This window comes from Bos indicus x Bos taurus, chromosome 28, assembly GCF_003369695.1.
Source record: "Bos indicus x Bos taurus breed Angus x Brahman F1 hybrid chromosome 28, Bos_hybrid_MaternalHap_v2.0, whole genome shotgun sequence".
Taxonomy (NCBI): Eukaryota; Metazoa; Chordata; class Mammalia; order Artiodactyla; family Bovidae; genus Bos; species Bos indicus x Bos taurus.
Window position 1 is genome coordinate 8,762,929 of NC_040103.1, and position 24,169 is coordinate 8,787,097.

Here is a 24,169-nt window from a genome sequence, read left to right on the forward strand (position 1 = left end):
CAATAGAGAAGAGAGACAGTCTTCCCTACTCAGAAGAGAGCTAGTTTACTTTTGGCCCATGCAGTGAAAAATCTTGACTTCCTATTTTAAAAAAAAAGAAGTACAAAAGGCTCTTTATATTTGTGTGCTCTGCTGTAGTTGGTAATAAAAGCCAGAGGATAAATAAAAGATTGGTGTAAGCTGCCTCTTGTCCAGTTCCCATGTGCTGGACTGCCAGAAACACCATCTGGTCACAGCCTGACTTGCAGGTGGGGTCCTCCTGATACTCCTCCCACCTCCTACCCACCCTCTCATTTTCCCCAGGAGAGCCCGAGCAGGCCACAAAGTCATGGTAACTGGTACAACTTTTCTAGATGGCAATTTAGTAAGAGACTTTAAAGAGTTTCCTTTGACTCATCACTTCTATTTCTAGGAATTCGGTCAGAAAAGAATCAGAAATTTGGTCAAGGTTTATGATGAAGATGATCATTGCAACTCATGGAGACAAGGAAAATTGGAAATAATGTAAGCTTTAGAAAAGAGAATGGTTTAAATTGACAGCCATACAATAAAATGGTATAGATTCATTGAAAGTGTTTGCAAAGCCTATTTAATGGAACTATCAAGCAGTCATGATTTGACCTAACCGGAAAAGTGAACATACAATAACGCGGTATGATTGCAATTTAAATCAAAACTATATACTTGACTGTAGAGTATACAATAGTATTGCATCAATGTTAAACTTCCTGATTTTGATGATTGTACTGGGACCATGAGAGAATATTCTTGTCATTAGAAAAAACATGTGAAATATTGTAAAATATTTAGGAGATGCAGGATCACAGCATCTACAACTTACTCTCTCTTATATATAAGGAAGGGAGAGAACAATTAAGAGAATGTAGCAAAATGTTAACAATCGGTGAAGCTGGGGAAATGATATGTGGATATGGTGCTATTTTCAACTTTCTGTAAATTTGAAATGAAAAGTTTAAAAACTACATATAGATATATAATAAAATTATTTTATTCTGAAATTATATCATATGATGAGCTATTTATGTTGGGCTAGTATACATGTTGATATATATGTGAATATATGTGTAATATACATATGTTGGGATATTTTTATATATAAGGAGAAGTACATGATTTTTCATATATAAGGATAGAATACATGTTGATATATAAATATATATATGTGAGGTATATATACGTTGGGATATATTTTGTATATAAGGAAAAGGCTGAAAGAAATACACTTAATTTAATAATTGTGTCCTGGTTTTAGGTCTGTAAGTCATGCTTATTTTCTTTTCTGCGCTAAAGTCTCTCCAATGAGCATGCTCAATGTCTGTAATTAAGGGAAGGTGATCTGAGTAAGGTAACCCCTGCGTTTCCCTTTCTGGAGGCCAGGAGACAGCATGAGCTCAGGCTGGAGCCCACGTGCAGCGCTGCCCTGGGTTGAAGGATGCGGGACGCGGCTCACCCTGCCGTGAGTAGTGGTAGAGCTCCGTGTAGGGTTCGATGTGCACCGAGGAGCCAAAGGCGATCTGCGGCACGCGGCCCTCCAGCTCCGTGTCAATGGTCAGGTGTCCGTGCTCATCAATGCCGCTGAACTGCTGCTTAATGATCAGCTTGTCCCGGTGCCCCACAAAGGTCACCTCAGCCTGGCGGGTGAACTCCCCCCCTGCAAAGCAAGGTCAGTCTGTCACTTTGCTGTCAAAGAAGTCACATTCATGCTTGCCCGGACTCATGGTGGGGACAGGTTCACACCTCCTCTACAGATGCTTTAGTCTGGTGAGTAGAAATAGGGCCAGTGATGTCAAGGAAAGGGCCATCCTCTCAGCCCAACTCAGTCACGCACAAGGAACAAAGCCATTTCCCATCCGAAAACTAGCATCTGAGACAGGCGGGCTCAGGATTTGTGCTGGAAAAAGCAGGGTATTGGGGTTTGTGCTCAGTACTGGTCGGGTAAACTTGAATGAGTTACTTAAACCCACTGAGCCTCCATTTCCTGATGATGAAACTGGTGTACAATATCTATCTTGCGGAAATTAGATAAGTATGTTAAAAAGTGCTCTGCCAAATGTCAAGTGCTCTAAGACATCAGTTAAGGGGATGACTATTGTTCACAGCTACGCCCCAGCCAGGATGGGTGAGTTGTTCAGGGAAAACCATCACCAAGTCCAGATACCATCCTAGAAGCACATACCATGGGTGCTGGCTCAGGAACTCCCCTTGGTCTATGCAGGGCAGCAGCCCCAAACAAGCAGGAAAAAAACATTCCACCTTCTTCCAGCTTCCTCCCTTTTCCACGTATGAAGTCTCCCCTGATAGCATGGCTGGCAGCTATTTCATGATATGTGAAAATTATATGAAATTTACATTTCAGTGCCCATGAATAATTTCATTGGAACACAGTCATGCTCATTGATTTGTGTATTATCTATGCCTGGTTTCAACTGATAAAAACAGAGCTGAATAGCTGCAACAGAGAACGAATAGCCCAAAATATTTAGGCAAAGCTTAAACTATTTATTCTCTGGCTCTTTGCAGAAAAAGTCTGACAACTCCTGCTTTACAGTCCCCAGGTCCAGGCAGATATCCCGCTGATAACACATGTTCTGGGGCAGTTAAGAAGGACCACTGTAGAAACAAATATTTGCTGTTGTAGGGAATTTGTAAAGATTACCTCTGCCTCCCTGAAGTTGGTGTAAGTCACAACGTAACTTCAATTTAAATCGACCCATATACAAAGCATCACCAATATGAAACCGCTCCCTGATCAAAATGTAATTCTAGACAGTCTTAGTTAATGTGTTGTTGCTGTTCAGTTGCTCAGTCGTGTGCAACTCTTTGTGACCCCATGAACTGCAGCACGCCTGGCTTCTCTGTCCTTCACTGTCTCCCAGAGTTTGCTCAAACTTATGTCTGCTGATGCCATCTAGCATCTCATCATCTCTCGCCCCTTCTCCTCCTGCCCTCAATCTTTTCCAGCATCACATTCTTTTCCAATGAGTCGGTTCTTCGCTTTAAGTGGCCAAAGTAATGGAGCTTCAGCATCAGTCCTCCCAATGAATTCAGGGTTGATTTCCTTTAGGATTGACTGGTCTCATCTCCTTGTATACTAATGAAAAACTTGATGATTTTACCCTAACACCTTACTTCCAGAGCCACAAAATACTTATTTGTAACTTATCTGCAGACACATAGAGTTCCCTTTCCATTCAACCCAGCCCATTAATTTTAAGGTCAATTACCTGTGATGCTGAAGCCATTCTTGAATCCGTCTTGCTCCACTGCAAACATCCATCCAATGATGCCTCCAATAGGGGCCAGAGGAAGCAGAGAGTACCCGACAGTCTCAGGAATGGTGCTGATGGCTGTGTAGGACCGCCCATGGTTCATTACCACGTACGAATGGAGGTCGGTGTTCTCAAAGACAATGGGGACCTGGCTGTCCCCCACAAAGATCCTCCCTTTCACCTTGCCGTTAACTCGCTGCGGGGAACCTGAACGAGAAACGAAGAAAGAAGCCAGCCCTTCAGAATAGAATAGCGTGTCTGGTGGGCTCTGTACCCATAAAGCAAAGAGCCCAGCAGTGCTGGGGTAAAGGGCTTTTGGGGTAAGTGAAGGAAGTCATTCTTCCCAAGACGAAGGCAGTCCCTGCAGCTGTGGCTATGAGCTGCAGAAATTCCAACTTTCTTCCTCTCTTCCATATTGATGGATAATGGATAGCAGAAAAGTGGGACCCACTGTATGATGAAGGAACATCAGAGGCAAATAACACAATTTCAGGAGAATAGCATCATGGGTGATCCAGAACTAGGTGATATATAACTGATTACTTTTGAGAATATCAGGGACAGAATTAGTCATTTCACTGGGACAATGGGGCTAAACTGGATGGGACATTAGGTTGTCTGATTTATAACTTATCTTAAAAAAAATAACTATTTTTGGCTGAGCTAGGTCTTTGTTGCTCTGCATGGGCTTTGCTTAGACACAGTATGCAGGGGCCGGGGGAGCTACTCTTCACTGCGATGTGCGGGATTCTCATTGCAGTGGCTTCTCTTGTTTCAGAGCACAGCCTCTAGGTGCCCGGGCACAGGCTCTAGGTGCCCAGGCTTCAGTGGTTGTGGTGCATGGGTTTAGTTGCTCCACAGCATGTGGAACCTTCTTGGATCAGGGATCAAATCCATGTCCCCTACACTGGCAGGTGGATTCTCACCTACTGGGCCACCAGGGAAGTCCCTAAGACTCTTAGGAACTTCTCTTAAAGAGCATCTCTGGCTCAAATATAAGTTGGCCAGTCTGAATCCTAGACCCTCACTAACCCAAGCCAGACAGAAGTAGCCACAGTGGGTATTGCAGGTCACACAAATATGCCCTCTGACCCATAACCAGCTTGTGGGCTGGGGTATGTTTGTTGTTGGTCATTTCCTTTAGATAACTGGGAAAGATGTGAAACTTACTATGGCATATTTACAAGCTTTTTTCACATATTACCAAATAGTATATGTAGGACCCCATTTAAAAAAATTGCATTAATGATAGATGCTAGCATACTCATAGAGGAAAAATGTCTGAAGAGAGCTACACAAAATTGCTAATAGAGGTTAATTCAGGGTGATGTGGTGAGCTTTCATTTTCTATACTATATATCTCTATAATGTTGGGATATTAATAACTTACATGTATTTATTATTGCTTAATCAGGAAAAGAAAGAATCTCAAGAAATCAAGTTGTTCTTGTATTTGAATAAGAAAATGGAAGGTTGCCATATGACCAGCAATTCCAACTCCTGAGTATATACCCAAGAAAACAGAAAACACATGTTCACTTGAAAACTTGTACATGAATGTTCTTAGCAGCATTATTCATTAACAGCCAAAATGGGAAAGCACTCAAATGTCCATCAACTGACGCACAGATAAATAAGATGTGGAAAATCCACACAATAGAATATTATTTAGCTAGGAAAAAAGAATAAGGTACTGGTACATCCTAAACATGGATACACCCTGAAAACATTATGCTAAGTAAAAGAAGCCAAACATGAAGGTCCCATGATATATGATTCCATTTATATGGAATGTCCAGAACAGGAAAACCCACATGGACAGACAGCAGATTAGGTGTTGACAGAGCCTGGGAATGAGGATGAATTCAGGGTGGCAGCTAAAAGATCCAGGTTTGCTTCTGGCATGATGAAAATGCTCTAAAATTAGAGGTAACAGTTGAATAACTTAGTGAATATACTAAAAACCACCAAATGGTATACTTTGATTGTGTTACTGACATCTTAAAAAACAAAAGCTGAAGGAAGAGGTAAGTACATCAGGTTTGATGTAGAATTAAATTCCACCACTTATTGATTGTACATATCATGTTTCTCTTCCTAGACTGTAAATGACTAGAGACAGGACCTTCACACCCAACTCCCTGGTTCCGTCGTAGCAGAGTTTTCTGTACATGGTAAGTTCTACAGTAAAGCTTATAGACTAACCTCAGACAAATGAGCTCTCACCTGAGCACTGTCGTCTGTGTTCTGACGACTTTCTGCTGTGTTTAATATATCCTAGGGCTTCCCTGGTGGCTCAGACAGTAAAGAATCCGCCTGCAATGTGGGAGACCTGAGTTCGATCCCTGCATTGGGGAGATCCCCTGGAGGAGGACATGGCAACCCACTCCAGTATTCTTGTCTGCTGAACCCCCAGGACAGAGGAGCCTGGTGAGTTACAGTCCATGGGGTCACAAAGAGTCAGACACGATTGAGCAACTAAGCACAGCACAGCTGCTAAACAGGGTCACTGAGGGCCTTCCCTGGCAGTCCAGCAGTTAAGATTCCACACTTGAACTGGAGGGGGCATGGGTTCAATCCCTGGTTGGGCCCTCATGCCACACAGTATGGCCCCCAAAGCAACAAAACCCCCCAAAACAAGGTCACTGACAAGCCAAGGCAGATTCGACACACAGAGTATTTCTGCACATAAACGGTGTCATTACACTGGGGGAATGCTATGGAGTTAGAAGACTAATATCAAAAAAATGCCTCCCCCAAACAATTACAGAAACAAGCAGGAAAGCCAAGGGAAGAAAACCACATTTTTTCCGTCAAACTTGGAGCTAGAAAAATATTTCAAAAGTAGTAAGATTCCAACAAATATTTAAACCACAAAACTATGACAGGGCGTGTTTAGAACATCAAAAAATGTAGCTGAGCAATCTTTCATATCCAAGCTTGCTGCCAAATGCAACCTGTCAGCATTTCCAGCTCTGACATTTGGCATGGAAAGAGCTCATGAGATCGATCTTTGAGAAGAAGGGTTCATTGTAAATTGTGGAAGTTCTTCCCAGGGCAAGCAAAATATAAAAGCCAAGCCTAAAACAAAGCAGCAAAAGCATGTCATTCCTGGGGCAACGGGCAAGAAAAGAGATAACACATTTATAGATGTGAAAAACATCCCCCCAAATCAATATGCAAAGCATACAGAATTTTCTGACCTTGCTAAAGACAATATTTAACAAAACCTAGAAGGAACTTTTTTTTTTTGAACCTTTCTTTTTTTTAAGCAAATTAAAAGAACTGATTTAACTTTAGCTATGGCAGGAAATCTGAAAAACAGAAAAGCATTCCTCCAACTGAGTTTTATTTAGTCATATTTTGCCAAGCAACTGAGGTTCCTCCGTAAACATATGAGGAAAATGACGGGTGACAAGTGGAGTGATCTGGCATCTGCAGAGACAGGTTCAGTATGGTTTGCTTTATTTTTGCTTTCATTCTAATTTATGGTCTTGGGTTCCCATAAGTCTCCCTCTCTAAGTAAACTGTTATCTGGACCCTCTAGACTTTTGCAGAGATTTTTCAGAACATCTGAGAACATCAAGACTGGTTGATCCTTTTTTGGGGGTGCAGAGCTCAGGACTGATGCCAGCCCACAGCCAAATATGTTTTGGAGTTGACAGCACAATGGGCCTGGTCTCCAAAGTTAGCTGTGATGCGCCCCTTCTGCTCCTCCATCACCATGCTGGGGTTCCGGGAACACAAGGACAGGAATACCAGAGAGTAGGGGGACTGGAATAGTCCTTACCCCCTACATATTGCATTGGCCAGAAAGTTGGTTTGGTTTTAAGTACAAATAAAAGACACATTTTTCATTTTCACCAAGACCTTTACTGAACAAAGTACTTATTGAACAAACTTTTGGGCCAACCCAACATTTTGGTCTTCACCAGCCCACCATGGCCCTGCTGGAGTTGAACCACCATCAGCATAGTCTGAGTGATGCCAAAAGAAGAGGTTTGAAAGAAACAGGAAAACAAGGGGGCCTGACAATTGCATAATTTCAACATTTCAGCCTGAAGATGGGTTCTCAATGGCCATCATTTCAGAGATGGAGAAACACCACAGGAAAGAAAGAGGCCTCCCCTTATTAGTAAAAAGGGCATTCCCTAGGACCTCTTCCCCCTCACCCCCATAGAGAAATACAGGCAAGAATGAGGAATGAGAGATGAAATATCACTGCCCAGCTGAAAACACCACCTACCTTTAGAGATCTGGGTAAAGGCAAGATTTCAAAACAAGCACCAAAACAAAACCACTCCTCCCTTTTCTCCCCCTTAAAAAGGATCAAAGACACAGTACCTTCTGCAACACACTGCCGGCCGTTTCCCGTGTAGCCAGCAACACAGCGGCAACAGAAGCCGGTGGCAAAGTCCCTGCACTCTGCGTGCACAGAGCACTGGTGCCTGTTGTTGGCGCATGTCTGCCGGGAATCCGTGTTGTATCTGAAAACTGCTCGGAGAGAACACAGCACACCAGTAAGCACTTCACCGGCTCCGGACGAGGAGCCTTTAGAACACTGCACCCTCAGCTGTGCAAGACTGGACGTCTGCTCAGGCCGTTCAGACACAGGCCTCTCTATCTGTGGCCACTTAACTAGTACAGTGGTTCCATCACTCAAATCACTGAGGCATGTAGGTCTAAAAGGAGTTTGAGAAATCACATGGGTGAATTATTACTATTTTAATTTTTACTTTTGGGCTGTGCCATGAGGGATGTGGGATTTTAGTTCCCTGACCAGGGACTGAACCTGCTCCCCTTGCGATGGAAGTATGGGGTCTTAACCACTGGACTGCCGGGGAAGTCGCAAGGGTGAATTTTTTAAAAATGCTATAATCCAATGTCCTTAGTATCAATGAATCAATATTGGGTGATAGCTGTCCAATGTCAGTCTTAATATGGCATCCATCAAACATCATCAGATATGCATCAGACCAACCTTTCTAAAAAAAAACAGCATCAAATTTGGGTGCAGATGTTAAAATATTTTAAAATTATATTTTATCGTGGTAAAAATACATACAACATAAAATGCGCCATTTTAATGAGCTTAAAGTATTTTAAACTTTTTGGCCCCATTCTTCTCACCAGGGGATAAATCAGAAGCTCTTAGAGTTAAAAGCTGGTTAGAAATAATTCCTCAGTCATACCTGCTCTAACAGCCTTTGGCCCAAGAAACATGAATTTCTCCCTAGTGCAAATGGTTCTCCCTCCCAGGTTGATTTTATTAGAATGATGAGCCAGCTCATTAAACTTAAAAATGCAGAGCACACTAATTTGGAATGAATTCAAAAGCACAAGGAGGGATGAACTTTTGGAGGGGATAATGACCCAATTTATAATTGGTATGAGTGAAAATAAAAGTAAAGTTTGACCCCAGGTAGATTCCAGGAGTTCTACACACCCAGAAGGGAATTTCCGGGATGTATAAATGGCATTTGGAGCCAAGAACACTTGGGCCCTGAGCTGAACGCATGTGATGCTACTGATTGCTTAAGCTCAGCTCCCAGTGGGTCTGTTATAGCTGATGTATCTGTGGATGACTATTCAAATAACACCAGGAATGCACTGCTGGCTACAGAAGACTGACCTTTCTAATAAAAACAGTGAAATAACTCGGATAAAGGGCAGAGAAAGATCTCTTTTAAACACAGTTGGGGTTCAGATCTAGGCTTTTTGTTGTTGTTGTTATCAGTACCAAGTAATAATTACCATGAGTTGTTGGGACTAGCTATGCTCTCATTTCAAAGTGATGGCTTCACAAATGAGAATTTCAGAGACACCTATGTGAGGTGAAAACAGGATGAGACTCAAAACTCAACATGCATGGAGGCATGCTAAGTCACTTCAGTTGTGTCTTATTTTTTGCTGACTCTGACCATAGCTCGCCAGGCTCTGTCCATGGAATTCTCTAGACAAGAATACTGGAGTGGGTTGCCATGCCCTCTTCCAGGGTATCTTCTCAACCTAGGGATCAAACCTGTCTCTTTTACATCTTCTGCAATGGCAGGTGAGTTCTTTACCACTAAGAGGTTTCCCTGGTGGATCTGACAGTAAAGAGTCTGTCTGCAATGCAGGAAACCTGGGTTCAACCTGGGTTGGGAAGATATCCTGGAGGAGGGCATGGCAACCGACTCCAGTCTTCTTGCCTGGAGAACTTCATGGACAGAGGAGCCTGGTGGCCTGTAGCCCATGGGGTCACAAAGAGTAGGACACGACTGAGCGACTAACACTTTCTTTACCACTAGCACCACGTGGGAAGCCCTCAGAACTCAACATATGCAAACAAACATGCCCATGACCTACCTTGGGGAGATCACTCTGAGACCCAGCTGTAAGAGCAGAGTGCCACATGCTAGATGTCAGCATCACCCCAGGAAATCCAGGGTGCCATGTGTGTAAGGGGAGCCCTGAGACATGAACCCATGTCTGCATGATGTCACTAAATGTCACCTCTCCATCTCTGTGCCTCAGAAGTAAGTAAGAACACTTCCCTGGCCACCAGATCCTGTCCATGCTTTGGGATACTCGATAAGAACAAACATTTATGATTATTGCTATGAGACAAACCACAGCAAGTAAGGAGAAATAAAAATGGGTAAATAACGTGGAATGGGATAGATTTTTCTTTTTTTGAGTGTGATTATTTGTTCATTATTAGCTTCTACTATATTTCTTCAAGGTTTTCAAGTGTGGGAAATGTGACTTTGTTTATCTTAAACTCTTTTTTTTTGGGGGGAGGAGTAGATTTTTTGAGGGCCTTATGATAACTTCATAGTAGAAACAATCATAGTAATTATCATTTAAAGGCTTGGGCCATCCCCTTGACAGGAATATTACTGGTCAACCTGAAGGGCAAAAAAAAAAAAAAAAAAAAAGAACACAGTCTAGTTCCAATGTCTTTTATAAGACAATTCAAAGCATGATGGGATTCAAATGGTATACTTGAAAATGCTACATTTTCCTCTGAAAGTAGCAAAAATCTGATACATTCCGTTCAGTTCAGTTCAGTATCTCAGTCCTGTCCCACTCTTTGCAACCCCGTGGACTGCAACATGCCAGGCTTCCCTGTCTATCACCAACTCCCGGAGCTTGCTCAGACTCATGTCCATTGATTCACTGATGCCATCCAACCATCTCATCCTCTGTCATCCCCTTCTCCTCCTGCCTTCAATCTTTCCCAGCATCAGGGTCTTTTCAAATGAGTCAGTTCTTTGCATCAGGTGGCCAAAGTATTGGAGCTTCAGCTTTAGCGTCAGTCCTTCCAGTGAATATTCAGGACTGATTTCCTTTAGGATGGACCGGTTGGATCTGCTTGTTGTCCAAAGGACTCTCAAGAGTCTTCTCCAACACCACAGTTCAAAAGCATCAATTCTTTAGCGCTCAGCTTTCTTTATATTCCAACTCTCACATCCACACATGACTACTGGAAAAACCATAGCTTTGACTAGACGGACCTTTGTTGGTAAAGTAATGTCTCTGCTTTTTAGTATGCTGTCTAGGTTGGTCATAGCTTTTCTTCCAAGGAGCAAGCTTCTTTTAATTTCATGGCTGCAGTCACCATCTGAAGTGATTTTGGAGCCAAAGAAAATAAAGTGTGTCACTGTTTCAATTGTTTCCCCATCTATTTGCCATGAAGTGATGGTCTGATATATTGATTTGGCCAAAAAGTTAAGTTCATTTGGGTTTTTCCATAACATATTATGGAAAAAACAGATGTTATACTTTAAAACCATCCTTGAAAAGTGGATCTGGTTATTTTGTATTTTTAATGTTCACAAACTAACTCTGAAACTGACTGGAGCCTGGAGGAAAAATAATCAACCATCCTCCTTCCATAAACCAAGAGGAAATAAATGTCAAAGATAAACCGTGTCAACAGAGGAACTTCTAAAATGTTTTTTCAGGTGGGTGAATATATTGCTGATCTCAGAAATCACAAATAAGGACATCTGACTTTCAAAATAATTCTAAAGCACTTTTCTCTTTAAAACACACACAAAAAGAAGAACAGGAAACTTGAAAGAGGACATATTCTACAGTCTCCCTAACCCCAGCCCTAATCTTGGACCCCTTGGTGTCTTTGCAGCCTTTGGGTCCGTCCACCCCATGCTCTGGTGGCTCCGATGGTAAAGAATATGCCTTCAACGTGTGAGACCTGGGTTCAGTCCCTGGGTCAGGAGGATCCCCTAGAGAAGGATATGGCTACACACTTCAGCATTCTTGCCTGGAGAATTCCATGGACAGAGGAGCCTGGCAGGCTACAGCCCATGGGGTCGCAGAGTCGGGCACGACTGAGCAGCTAACACTTTCACTTTTCACTTCACCCATGCTCTGTCGCTGTAAGTTCCACCCCTCCTTCTCCAGGCTCATCCTTACAAACCTCCAAATAATGCACACAGCTGTGTGCAGCCCCCAGTAAGGCTCCCCTGTGTGGAAATCCAAGTATCCAACAACATACCACATGCCACACAAATGGCCTTACCAATTTCTGTTTCCTCGACTTCATCCACATCTATGACTTGGGGCTGCTGCTGGGGAAACCTCTCCCCGGGCAGCTGGAAAGATCTGGTCTTCTCCGTGGGAGGTGTGAGGGGTCTCTCAGTAGCCATGCGGCGGGGGGAGAGGTCACTGGGCGTGTTGTATGTGCCACTGTCTCCCCTTCCTGGGGCCTCATAGGGGAAGGATGTAGTAACCGCGTCTTCCAGGCCCACACGCGTCACTGAGTCATAATCCTCGTCGTCATACTCTGTTCCGTCGTCCAGTCCCAGGTTCACGTCTGCGGGGACCACGCCGCTGGCCGTGGCTGGACTCCCGATCTCAAACACCCAGATGCCCTGTAGCCCAGAGTTGCTGCTCCTAGAGGGAAGGACAGGCTTCTTGGAAACAGGCCAGCAACTTACAAACAGCCCCCACCAACCAAGCAGAAGGAGCCCTGGAGATCCATGTCACTTAAAAACCCCATGGCCTGCTACTGCCCACAGCCTCGGTGCAGGATAGGAGAGCAGATGTGGTCCTGTCTGGTCCTCACAGAGCTGAGACCACCCAGCAGGATATGGTGGAGATGTATCCAGTGGGCACAACCCTAGCAAAGACTTCTTCTCAGCCATTCCAGAGGCATGCTCAGGGATATTTTCAGACCTTAAAATGTGTTTATACGAATCACTGGTCAGTATGAGCAACATGTTGACTGGATCTGTGTGCATTTTTTTCCATTATGCTCTTTCTGGAGACATGCTGTGATATGATAGTATTTGGTCTTTGTCTCTGGTTCTGGCATATAACCCCTAAAATCCTTGTAATCTCTGCAGTGATAAGAATGCCTTTTTGTATGCTAATGAGATGGCTAGTAGCTGGGGACCCTGGGTAGCTTCAGAAAGGCGGTTGGTCAATAGGAAGACCAAGGCATGATTATAGGGTTGGAATTTTCAGCCCCACACTCTGACTTCCAGGAAGGGGGTGGGGAAGTGGGGTTGGAGATTAGTTAATCACCAATGGCCAATGATTTAATCAATCATGGCTATGTAATAAAAATTCCTAAGTTATCCGGCTGACAGAGCTTTTGGACTGGTGGACACAGTTGAGGTGTGCTAGGAGGGTGGTGTGCCCAGAGAGGGCATGGAAGCCCCTCACCTCCTCCTCCCCTCAAACAGGGCCCCCTGCCCTATGTATCTCTTCTATTTGGCTATTCCTGAGTTGCATCCCTTATAATAAACTAGTAATAGTCAGTAAAGTACTTTCCTGGATTCTGTGAGCCATTCTAGCAAATTATCAAACCTGAGCAGGGAGTCATGGAGCCCCAATTTATAGCTGGTTGATAGGAAGTGTAGGCAGCAGCCTGGGACTGTGGAGGGATGTCTGAAGGGGGGCAGCCTTGGAGGACTGAGCCCTTACGCTATGAGGTCTGTGCTGATTCCAAGCAGTTAGTGTCAGAACTGAATTATAGGATACCCAGTTGGTATCTGGAGAGTTGAAGAATTAGTTGGTAAGAGGGAAAAAAAAACCCATGTATTTAGTGTCAAACGTTATCAGTGAAAACAGGACAGACTTGGTTTCCTAGAAATCCTAACACTGTTAGCTGTGGAACCGTGGATAGGTCTCAGTTTACCTCTTTATGCTCAGAGGGTATAGTAAAATGCAAAGGATGTTCAGAATCTAAAGGCATCTTATAGTTATAGAACACAACAGGATAACCCTAATCTCTACTTCTTGCCCTACCATTTTTACTGTTCTGATACTGGTTTACTATCAGAAATTGTATAAACTGACCAGATTATACGATAGAAAGAAGGGACATACACTATCCAGTGGAGAACACTGAGCAAAAGACTGGGCTGGGACAGGGAATGAGAAATCAAGAAAAGTCCTGCAGAAATCGGACGTCTAATCGGTCTGTCTACCTGGGACTTGAGTAAAGGCAGTGATGTACAGGAGCTTGCCTGAACCAGCTTATAAAAAATCAAATTATATAAACTTACAATTTAACTATATTAAAAGCAGAGGCAATAAATGCTCCAAACTCATCCCATATGAATTATGTTCCTATTAGCTATGTTCTTGAAGTTATCTGAATCTACTGCACCTCTAGGGTGAGAATACTATATAATGGTTCACCTTTTCTCAACCTCCAGGTGAGTGACATGATGTAACAGCTGAAAACTGGACATGGTAGAAGTGTTTATACCATGGAAATAGGCAAATCCTATAAATGAGTGAGGGCTTCCCCAACCTGCACAAAGTCAGTTGTTAAATATTTACCAGTACACTGTCGAGGAGTTTTAGACTCCACTGACAAAGTGAAATTGGGAGGAGGAGGTGCTTCATTTTTTACAGGATAATTAAGTTTAATTATCAGAAAAAAAAGTCTGAGCTTTTCCCCCTTTTGCCAAATTCTACAAAATAGACCAAGAAAGCACTGTTTCTATTATAACAACATTCCCCACCCCCAGTAAGTGTAGGGAAAAACCCTCTCAGCCATGGGTTCATAGCAAGAGATAGTTTTGAATAATTTGTATTTCTAACTTTATAGAAGAGATGATAAAACTGTTTCAAATGAAAATGATATCTAAAAACTTGGATGCCTTTCATTCTAAGAGTATATTCCCTGAGTTCATCAGGAAAAAAGTACTATATAATATAAAAACTATATACAAAATTAAAAATTTTTATTTGTTTTTGGTCACACTGCACAGCTTAAAGGATTTTAATTCCCCAACCAGGGATTGAACCTGGGCTGTCGGCAGTGGGAGTGCAGAGTCCTAACTATTGAACTGCCAGGAAAGTCCCCTACAGGATTTAAATCCACATTTTTAGGTAATATTCTATAAAGCCCATTACATTATTCTTATAAAACAGTCAGATGAGAATCTTATTAAAGGGAGAATCTACTGAAGAATAAAAAAGCATACTTGGCCAGATTTCCAATTGATTCTTTGTCATTAGCAAATATATTATAAGCTCCGTCACTCTTCCATATTAATCCTACTAAACCTTGGCTGAAAGCAACCACCGCAGGAACCTGGTTCTCCTCCTTCTTTGAGAACGTCGTGTAGAACTGCAGACCATCCTCAGGATAAAGGAAAATGGCGTAGGTGCTGGAATCAGAGGAGGCCAGAATGGACTGGAATGTGTTTCTCTGTGAAGATGAGTTAAGATTCAGTTACTCGGGATCTTAAACTGTGCTATTCACCAGACTACATATAAAAAATACAGAGATGGCACTATTTGCACCTTATTCTAAAGAAATATTTTTGTAGCAAGGACAGTATTCCGGGATAATTCCACTTAAATATCTCTAAGGCTATGTCAACATGAAATTTTCTAATTAGTCAATGAATACCTTCTGCATAACTGTGACCTTAAGGTTAACCAAAAATTATAGAGATGTTACCTCTATCTCTCAAGCAAATTTGCAAATTCTTATCCCTAGAATTTGTTTCCACAGCCATTAAACATATTCAACCACATTTATTATTTAGTTTATTAAGCCCTAGCACTGTTCAGTAAGAAAGAACATGAGCTTTGGAAGAAAACAGATCTGGATCCAACTCCTTGCCCTCATCACTGGCTGAGTGACCTTGGGCATGTTACCTAACCTCTCTGAACCTTGATTTTTGAATCTGTAAAATGGAAAGAAAATCACCTACTGCACAGAAATGTTAGGAGGACTATATGAGCCAGCATATGAGAATCGGGCAGAGAATGTATTCCTTCACGTTAGAATGTATTCCTTTCCTGTGCACCAGACATCGCCCCAAACACTGTGATGAAGGATACTACATGATCCTGGCACTTGAGAATTTTCAGTTTAGGTGGGAAAACTGACATCTGAACAAAACATTCCCAAACTAAAGAATGGATTCTGTAACCAAGCTGCGCGCAGGCAAAGTGCCCAGGGCTGGAAGGGGCGGGGGCAGAGGAGGCTGAGTGAACAAGCAGGCGCTTAACACGAGCAGTGAGGGTCAGGGAGAGGCCATCGCAAGCAGAGCACAACTAGTGCATGAGATTGTGGCTAAAACAAACAAGCAAAAAGCCTCATCAGGGAATTGCAAATAATCTGGTCCAGCTGCTACAGTGGGGAGTGGAGAAGTCAGGATGAGAGGAGACTGGGCCCATGAGGCAGGCAGGAGCTCTGTACAATGGGTCGGGCAGTTATTACTCAAGTAAAGAGGATGCACACTTGAGAAATTTAAGGTTTTATTTTATTGATTTATTTTTTTGCCATGCCATCTGGCATGTGGGATCTTAGTTCCCCCACCAGGGAAGGAATCTTGTGTCTTAACCACTGGACCACCACAGAAGTCCCATGAAATTGAAGGTTTTAAACAGTTTTCAAGCATGCCACTCAGGCGGGTACAGGTGGCAAAGCAAAACGTGTCAGATTTCTCCAAGTGTGCTCTATGGGATGCAATGTGTCTTATTTGGGAGGGAAAACGGTATAGCCAAGAGGTTTAGGGATGACTAAACTAAACTAAGTTAAGCAGGCTTCTGTATTGTAGGGCTTTCCAGAGTGAGACACCAAGAGGAACCTATAGTTCTAGCATTTCCCAAACTCATTTGGCCCAAGGAGTCTTTTTCCTCAAGGACTCTCTGTAAGACCAGTATTCTGTGGTACACACTTCGGGAACCACCAGCCTGGACCATTTCCTCCATTTAAAGATGCTTTTGGACCTTTCAAGTTGTACTCTACCCTGTCATGCTATAAAACTTAAATAATGGTGGAGTGAAATTATTTTTCCAAGGAGAAACTGAAGCATGTCCTAAAGTCTCACTTCAGATCTACAGATGGGCTTCTTGACCTGCTCAAAAATTCCCCTTCTTGGGAAAGAGACACGTGTACCCCAATGTTCATCGCAGCACTGTTTATAATAGCCAGGACATGGAAGCAACCTAGATGTCCATCAGCAGATGAATGGATAAGAAAGCTGTGGTACATATACACAATGGAGTATTACTCAGCCACAGTTCTAATGAGGTGGATGAAACTGGAGCCTATTATACAGAGTGAAGTAAGCCAGAAAGAAAAACGCCAATACAGTATACTAACACATATATACGGAATTTAGAAAGATGCTAACAATAACCCTGTGTACGAGACAGTAAAAGAGACACTGATGTATAGAACAGTCTTATGGACTCTGTTGCAGAGGGAGAGGGTGGGAAGATTTGGGAGAATGGCATTGAAACATGTATAATATCATGTATGAAACGAGTTGCCAGTCCAGGTTTGATGCACGATACTGGATGCTTGGGGCTGGTGCACTGGGATGACCCAGAGGGATGGTATGGGGAGGGAGGAGGGAGGAGGGTTCAGGATGGGGAACACATGTATACCTGTGGCAGATTCATTTTGATATTTGGCAAAACTAATACAATTTGTAAAGTTTAAAAATAAAAAAAAATTAAAAAAAAAGAATCGGGAAAAAAAAAAAAATTCCCCTTCTAAGCACAGGTCCAAGCTCTACACACCCTAACATCTTTCCCAACCGCTGAATCTAAAAAAACCCGCAGCCCTGCTTATGAAGAAACCCGTGTCCTGAACCATTCACATGGTACAAATAGATGATGGGTGGGTTGTTCCCCCAACTAGAACATGGGTCTTATCTTTCGTTCTTCACATCCCTTGGGACTGCTTTATTATTTTAATTTATCACTGCCTATTCATAAACTTGTAATAAATTCTCTATCTAGAAACCACCTCCCAAAGTAAGAGCAGCTAGGGCTGTAATTTATCAACTCTGTTCTTGCCATGTGGCTCGTTATCTCAGGGATCTTGGCTTTCTTTACATCTGATCATCATTACAACACAGATTTAGGTAGCCTGCAGATAAGATTTTGGACATTTCAGATCTGCAATAAATAGCTTATTAGATTTTGCTTTGGATGTCCTATCTTTATCAATCACATGGACGTGGTGTACATCAGAGTAGCACAAACCAGAAGACCAAAGTGCGCAAAGCCAACGTATTAGACTCTTTGCCCCTGTGCCTGGATGGGTGCTTACCTTGCCTTCCAGGGTGGGATCCTTGCTAGGCCCTTGGTAGGGAGCCACGGATTCCCAAGTGACAACCACCGCACTGCTGGGCTTGAAAGAGACTTCTGGGAACCCTCTCTGGACACACTCTGCTGCCAGCTGAGTGACAGAGGGAGACAAGTCTTCCCGATAGTAGACCTTCCCCAGGCCATCTGTTGTGTCCAAGTCCGCCAGGAAAGGGGCGACTGCTCCAAAGGTTGGTGGGAAGGGCCCAGGGTGGGTTTCTTTGGCTGGGGGTTCACTCATGGCAATGATGCCATTGGTGGTGACCTGTAAAAAACCAAGCATCATTAAAAGGAGTGCAGAGACTTAGAACCAAATTTTGTGCATGCTCAGTCATGTCCAGCTCTTTATGACCCTATGGGACTGTAGCCCACCAGGCTCCTCTGTCCATGGGATTCTCCAGGCAAGAATACTGGAGCGGGTTGCCATTTCCTGACCCAGGGATTGAACCCACATCTCCTGCATCTCCTGCACTGGCAGGGGGATTCTTTATCATTGAGCCACCTGGGAAGCCCAACCAAATATTGGGAACCACCCAGATACCAATCAACAAGAGAACAGGTAAATAAATTCTGGTCTTAGCATACAGTGGAATACTATACAGTGATTTTTAAAAATACACAAAACAACATGAGTGAATCTTATATGTATTAAGCCGAGCAAAAGGATCCAGACACAACCATAGTATATGCTACATAATTTCACTTATATGAGGTTCAGATACAACAGAATTGGCAAAAGACATGATCTGGAATTATAAAACTCAGCATTCTCTTCCTAGAGAGGACAGCCTACTGGAAGGAGCAAGGGCAAGAATCATAGACCTTGGGCCTTCCCTGGTAATCCAGTGGTTAAGAATCTGCCTTGCAATGCAGGTGACACAGGTTTGATTCAGTTGGGGAACTAAGATCCCACATGCCTTAGAGCAACCAAGCCCTAACACAGCAACTAGAGAGCCCAGGAGCTGCAACTAAGACCTGACCCAGCTAAATAAATACATAAATAAAAGAATCACAAGACCTGACTCTGGCATATGACTTGGGCAAGGGTCCTAAACTTCAAGTCTCAGACTTCCTATGTGTGTGCTTTGTGGCACAAAAAGCACCCTTCAAACATAAGTCATCACCAAAGCCTGGCTTAATTTACTCAACAGATGAACTAATCATGACAAACCAGGGCTGCGCTAGACCTGTGGGTCCACAAATGGGCACCACCCAGACTCTGCTTTCAAGGCGCCCGCCATCCAGAGGATGTGGAGGACTAACGCAAAAGACAACGGGACAATAAGTAAATGAGAGTCAAGAAGTAGATGTGACTGCGCCACGAGACTGTCACTACTGTGAACAGATTAATGACCTACACCAATAGCTAACTGTATTGGATGCTTACCATGTTCCAGACCTCTTATTACTATCGAATCCTCAGAAGAACCCATAAGAATAGCTAGTACTATTTTTTTAAATTCTGAGGGTCATTTTTATTCCAGTAAATTTGCTTTTTCCCCAAAATTTTCAAGATACATGTATTATGTGCATGATCAGAAAACAAAGTTCATATGTAAATAAAAGAACATCAAGATTCCAATGGGAAGCAGGCCAAAGGGTATTTCAAACAGTTTTCAAGAAGAAAGACCAATAAGAAGAACATGTTCCATTCCAACCTCACCAGTTATCAAAAGGTGCCAAGAAAAGCAATAAGGTGCTACTCTCAGCTGACAGTGTTTTTAACAGCCCTGCTATCTGGGATCCCAAAGATGTGTGCATTTGAATTTCTTCTAAAATAGGAAAAATGAGTATGATAATGAATCAAACCTAGATTAAACCTGTCTTTTGCCAATGAAGTTGTCAAATAGAACTTTTGCTGTTTGTCATGTAGGAAGGACCCAAGAAAAGCCATTGGTATTATCCACATTTTTCTGAAGTGGAAAATAAGGTATTAATAAGTGAATCAATTTGTCCAAAGTTACCAATAAGTGGCAGCACCAGGATTTGAACCCAGGGAGACCAACTCCACATCGACCCTTCTTAATCACTATGTTCACTTAATTCACTGTGTTCACTTAATCACTTAATTCAGCCTTCTTGAAACCAGTTATCAGTTACCACTTCTTGAAATCAGTCATCATGTTTTTTTCTTTTTTGTCTGCACTGGATCTTTGTTGCTGTACGAGGGCTTCCTCTAGTTGCGGCAAGCAAGGCTACTTTCTGGTTGCAATGCTTGGGTTTCTCACTGTGATGGCTTTTCTTGTTGCAGAGCATGGGGCTCTAGAGTTCAGGCTCAGTAGTTGTGGCATATGGGATCAGTTGCCCCATGGCATGTGGGATCCTCCAGGACCAGGGATCAAACGCACGTCTCCTGCATTGGCAGGCAGATTCTTAACCACTGGACCACCAGGGAAGTCCAGTTAACACTTCTTGAAAGCAGTCTAAAGCCTATGAAAATATTGCTGTGTTCTTACCCAAGTAAAATCCACATTCCCTGGGAAAATGGGGAAGTGTCCATAGACCCCTGGTGGTGGGCATGCTTGGGCCTCCTTGCAAAACCGGGCTTAGGATGAGGCTTTGAGTCTCTCCTATATCCTTCCAGGGCTTCCCTGGTGACTCAGTGGTAAAGAATCTACCCGCAATGTAGGAGATCCAGGGTCAGGAAGATCCCCTGGAGAAGAAAATGGCAACCCACTCCAGTATTCTGGCCTGGAGAATTCCAAGGACAGAGGAACCTGGTAGGCTACAGTTCAAGGGATCACAAAGAGTCGGACACGACTGAGTGATTAACACACACATATCCTTCTTAATTGGAGAAGGCAATGGCACCCCACTCCAGTACTCTTGCCTGGAAAATCCCATGGACGGAGGAGCCTGGTAGGCTGCAGTCCATGGGGTTTCGAAGAGTCGGACACGACTGAGCGACTTCACTTTCACTTTTCCCTTTCATGCGTTGGAGAAGGAAATGGCAACCCACTCCAGTGTTCTTGCCTGGAGAATCCCAGGGACAGGGGAACCTGGTGGGCCGCCGTCTATGGGGTCGCACAGAGTCGGACACGACTGAAGCGACTTGGCAGCATCCTTCTTAATGCACAGTCCGCTGGGGGCAAAGAACACCACACAAGTGGTCTTTTTACTTCTGGAGTCCATGAATTTTTAAAAAAATCCTGACTGCAATGGGAGTGACTTTGCATATGGTCACCTAGTTTGCACTTCAAGAAGCTACAGACTGGAAGAACAGGAATGCATGGAAGGGAGTTGCAGCTGTTCAGTTGATTAGAAGTCCTGTGAGTTTTCCAGGTGACTTCCTTCCCTCCCTCCACTTCCCATGGCCTCATCATTCAGTCACTTCAGACCTCATTCCTAGAGGAGGGGGCAGGGGCAGACAAGAAACCCTACAACATGCCAAGAACCAGATAAAAAGGTTCAGCGTTGATGGAGCCAATTTGGGCCCTGGGAAGGGAGAAGAGCAACAGGTTTGGGAGTTACTGTAGACTTAGCAAAACCCTCCCATTTTACCAAGTTCATGGGCTGTTAAGTGTTCAGGTGACATAATTTCCATCACCACCTGGCACCAGCAATGATTGTCTGGAATGCATGGACAGGCTGTAGAGAAGGGAGTTGGGGAAGGAGCTTGTCCAGCTGGTCTCTCGCCCTTTTCGCCCCAACCCCATCCAAACATCTCCCAGCACAAACATCCTGATTGGGTTGCCGTGTGGGAGCGTGGGAAACAGCTCACTTTCTCAAGCCACCAGAAGTTGGCAGTTACCAGCTGCCAGTGGGAAGTGATCACACGGAGGCCCCATACAGACAACTTGGTTTTAAAAAGCTGTTTTCCAGTGAAATTTAAATCAGGCCAACAGTTTTGAAAACGCTCCCGGTGTCTTTTATTATTGAGGATCTGGGCACAGGAATGTTCCTATTTTCACAAGAAATGCTTTAGGAATTGAGGTTTTAGACAAGTATCATGAATCCCTGCCTGCAAATACTTTGGACAAAGACCAGATAACCCTCATTAATATTAGCACTATTAGGAAAATTACTTTTCAGCCAGTTTTATGGCACATTCAACTCACTTCTCTGTGATAATGAAAAAAAGATGTCATATACAGAACATCCCGAAGTTTTGATTCTTAAACGTCTCTGTAAACACTTTTGATTTTGTTTTTGTTTCCTCCAGATGTAACAGTTAATGGCAGAGCTGATGAACAACCTTCTCTTACATTTGGGTGCCAGTCTCATCTCACAAATCCATCCAGCTTGTGATGCTCCTACTGGACTGGTTCCTTTTCTCAACCTTTTTCAAGTTGAGCAATTCAGTAGAAGGGCAGGCGCACAGAAAGAAGGGCCTAAAAGGCTCCTAGTGGACCAGGAGGAGAGACTGAGTACAACTGAGACAGGCTTCGAGCGCCTGCACTTGGACCTGGACAAATGCCTCCCCCAGCAACAGAATATAAAGAAACTATAAAGTACTAAAAATAACCACACGCATGGGCAGTTGAGACACATTGAGAACAATAAGATACAAAAGGGCTACAAACCAAGGGCCACTTCTGAGGAGCCTGGAGCAAAAGCAGGTAACTGCACATGATCCCTGCACACAGCACCACCAAGGGGGCAGGCAGACCACATAGGCCTCCTCTTCGGCCCAGCTCGCCAATCTGCCCCCACCCTCACCCCGTTTAGGGGACCAGTTCACTTCTCTCTAGGAGAGCGAGCAAGGGCACCTGTTTCTTGTTTTTGCTCCCTCGTGCTACAGCATGAGTCCCCATAGAGCCTTGCCTGAGTTTCTTGTCTGGCTTCTTATCAATTTCTATTGATTAAAGAGTCCAAGAATCAGGTGCGTAACAGCTTCTCCAAGGGGACGAGACTGCAGACCACAGAGAGTCATGCAGTCCCCCTGTCCAGCTGCCCAGGGCTGTGCCCATAACAGCCACTGATTGACCCAGCTGCTTAAGCCAGGAGACCTGGCATTCGGCCTTGATTCCTTCCTCTTTCTCATCCCATGTTCTGTGTGTCCTGTCTCTGAAGTATACAGCATTTTCTCCATCCCTGAGACCACCAGCACCCTCTTCCCCACCTCTTGCATCCACATAATGGGCTATTTCTCACATCTTCCAGGGCACCACTGAAATAACACCTTCTGAGATTTCTTTGGGTAGTATACTCATTTTCACAATACTGATTCTTCCAAGAACATGGTATATCTCTCCATCTGTTTGTGTCATCTTTGATTTCTTTCATCAGTTCAGTTCAGTTCACTCACTTAGTCGTGTCCAACTCTTTGCGACCCCATGAATCGCAGCATGCCAGGCCTCCCTGTCCATCACCATCTTCCAGAGTTCACTCAAACTCACGTCAATCGAGTTGGTGATGCCATCCAGCCATCTCATCCTCTGTCGTCCCCTTCTCCTCCTGCTCCCAATCCCTCCCAGCATCGGAGTCTTTTCCAGTGAGTCAACTCTTCACATGAGGTGGCCAAAGTACTGGAGTTTCAGCTTTAGCATCATTCCTTCCAAAGAAATCCCAGGGCTGATCTCCTTCAGAATGGACTAGTTGGATCTCCTTGCAGTCCAAGGGACTCTCAAGAGTCTTCTCCAGCACCACAGTTCAAAAGCATCAATTCTTCGGCCCTCAGCTTTCTTCACAGTCCAACTCTCACATCCATACATGACCACTGGAAAAACCAGAGCCTTGACTAGACGGACCTTTGTTGGCAAAGTAATGTCTCTGCTTTTCAATATGCTGTCTAGATTGGTCATAACTCTCCTTCAAAGAAGTAAGCGTCTTTTAATTTCATGGCTGCAGTCACCATCTGCAGTGATTTTGGAGCCCCCAAAAATAAAGTCTGACACTGTTTCCACTGTTTCCCCATCTATTTCCCATGAAGTGATGGGACCAGATGCCATGATCTTCATAATTTTCTGCATACAGGTCTTTAATCCCTTTAGGTAGGTTTATTCCTAGGTATCTTTCAAAAGAACTAGGCCAAAAAATTTCACAATTTGTATGGAAACACAAAAGACCCTGAGTAGCCAAAGCAATCTTGGGAAAGAAAAATGGAACTGGTGGAATCAATCTCCTCGACTTCAGACTATACTACAAAGTCACAGTCATCAGGAGAGTATGGTACTGGCACAAAAAAACAGACATCTAGACCAACGGAACAAAATAGAAAGCCTAGAGATAAACCATGCACCAATGGGTACCTTATCTTTGACAAAGGAGGAAAGAATATACAATGGAGAAAAGACAGCCTCTTCAATAAGTGGTGTTAGGACAACTGGACGGCGACATATAAAAGAATGAATTAGACA

At 43.6% G+C, this 24,169-nt stretch overlaps 1 protein-coding gene across 2 annotated transcripts in view; it reads right to left on the reverse strand.

Annotated features, from left to right (window-relative positions):
* The window catches only part of NID1 (nidogen 1), a 97,109-nt gene that overhangs the window by 48,197 nt on the left and 24,743 nt on the right, over positions 1–24,169 (reverse strand). For both annotated transcript variants that reach the window (XM_027531125.1, XM_027531124.1), the window contains exons 2-7: positions 17,836–18,135; positions 14,741–14,967; positions 11,818–12,191; positions 7,635–7,784; positions 3,246–3,497; positions 1,472–1,672 (exon numbers count right to left, since the gene is read on the reverse strand). In XM_027531125.1, coding sequence (XP_027386926.1) covers positions 1,472–1,672; positions 3,246–3,497; positions 7,635–7,784; positions 11,818–12,191; positions 14,741–14,967; positions 17,836–18,135 — 1,504 coding nt within the window. The remainder of the gene's footprint in view (positions 1–1,471; positions 1,673–3,245; positions 3,498–7,634; positions 7,785–11,817; positions 12,192–14,740; positions 14,968–17,835; positions 18,136–24,169) is intronic.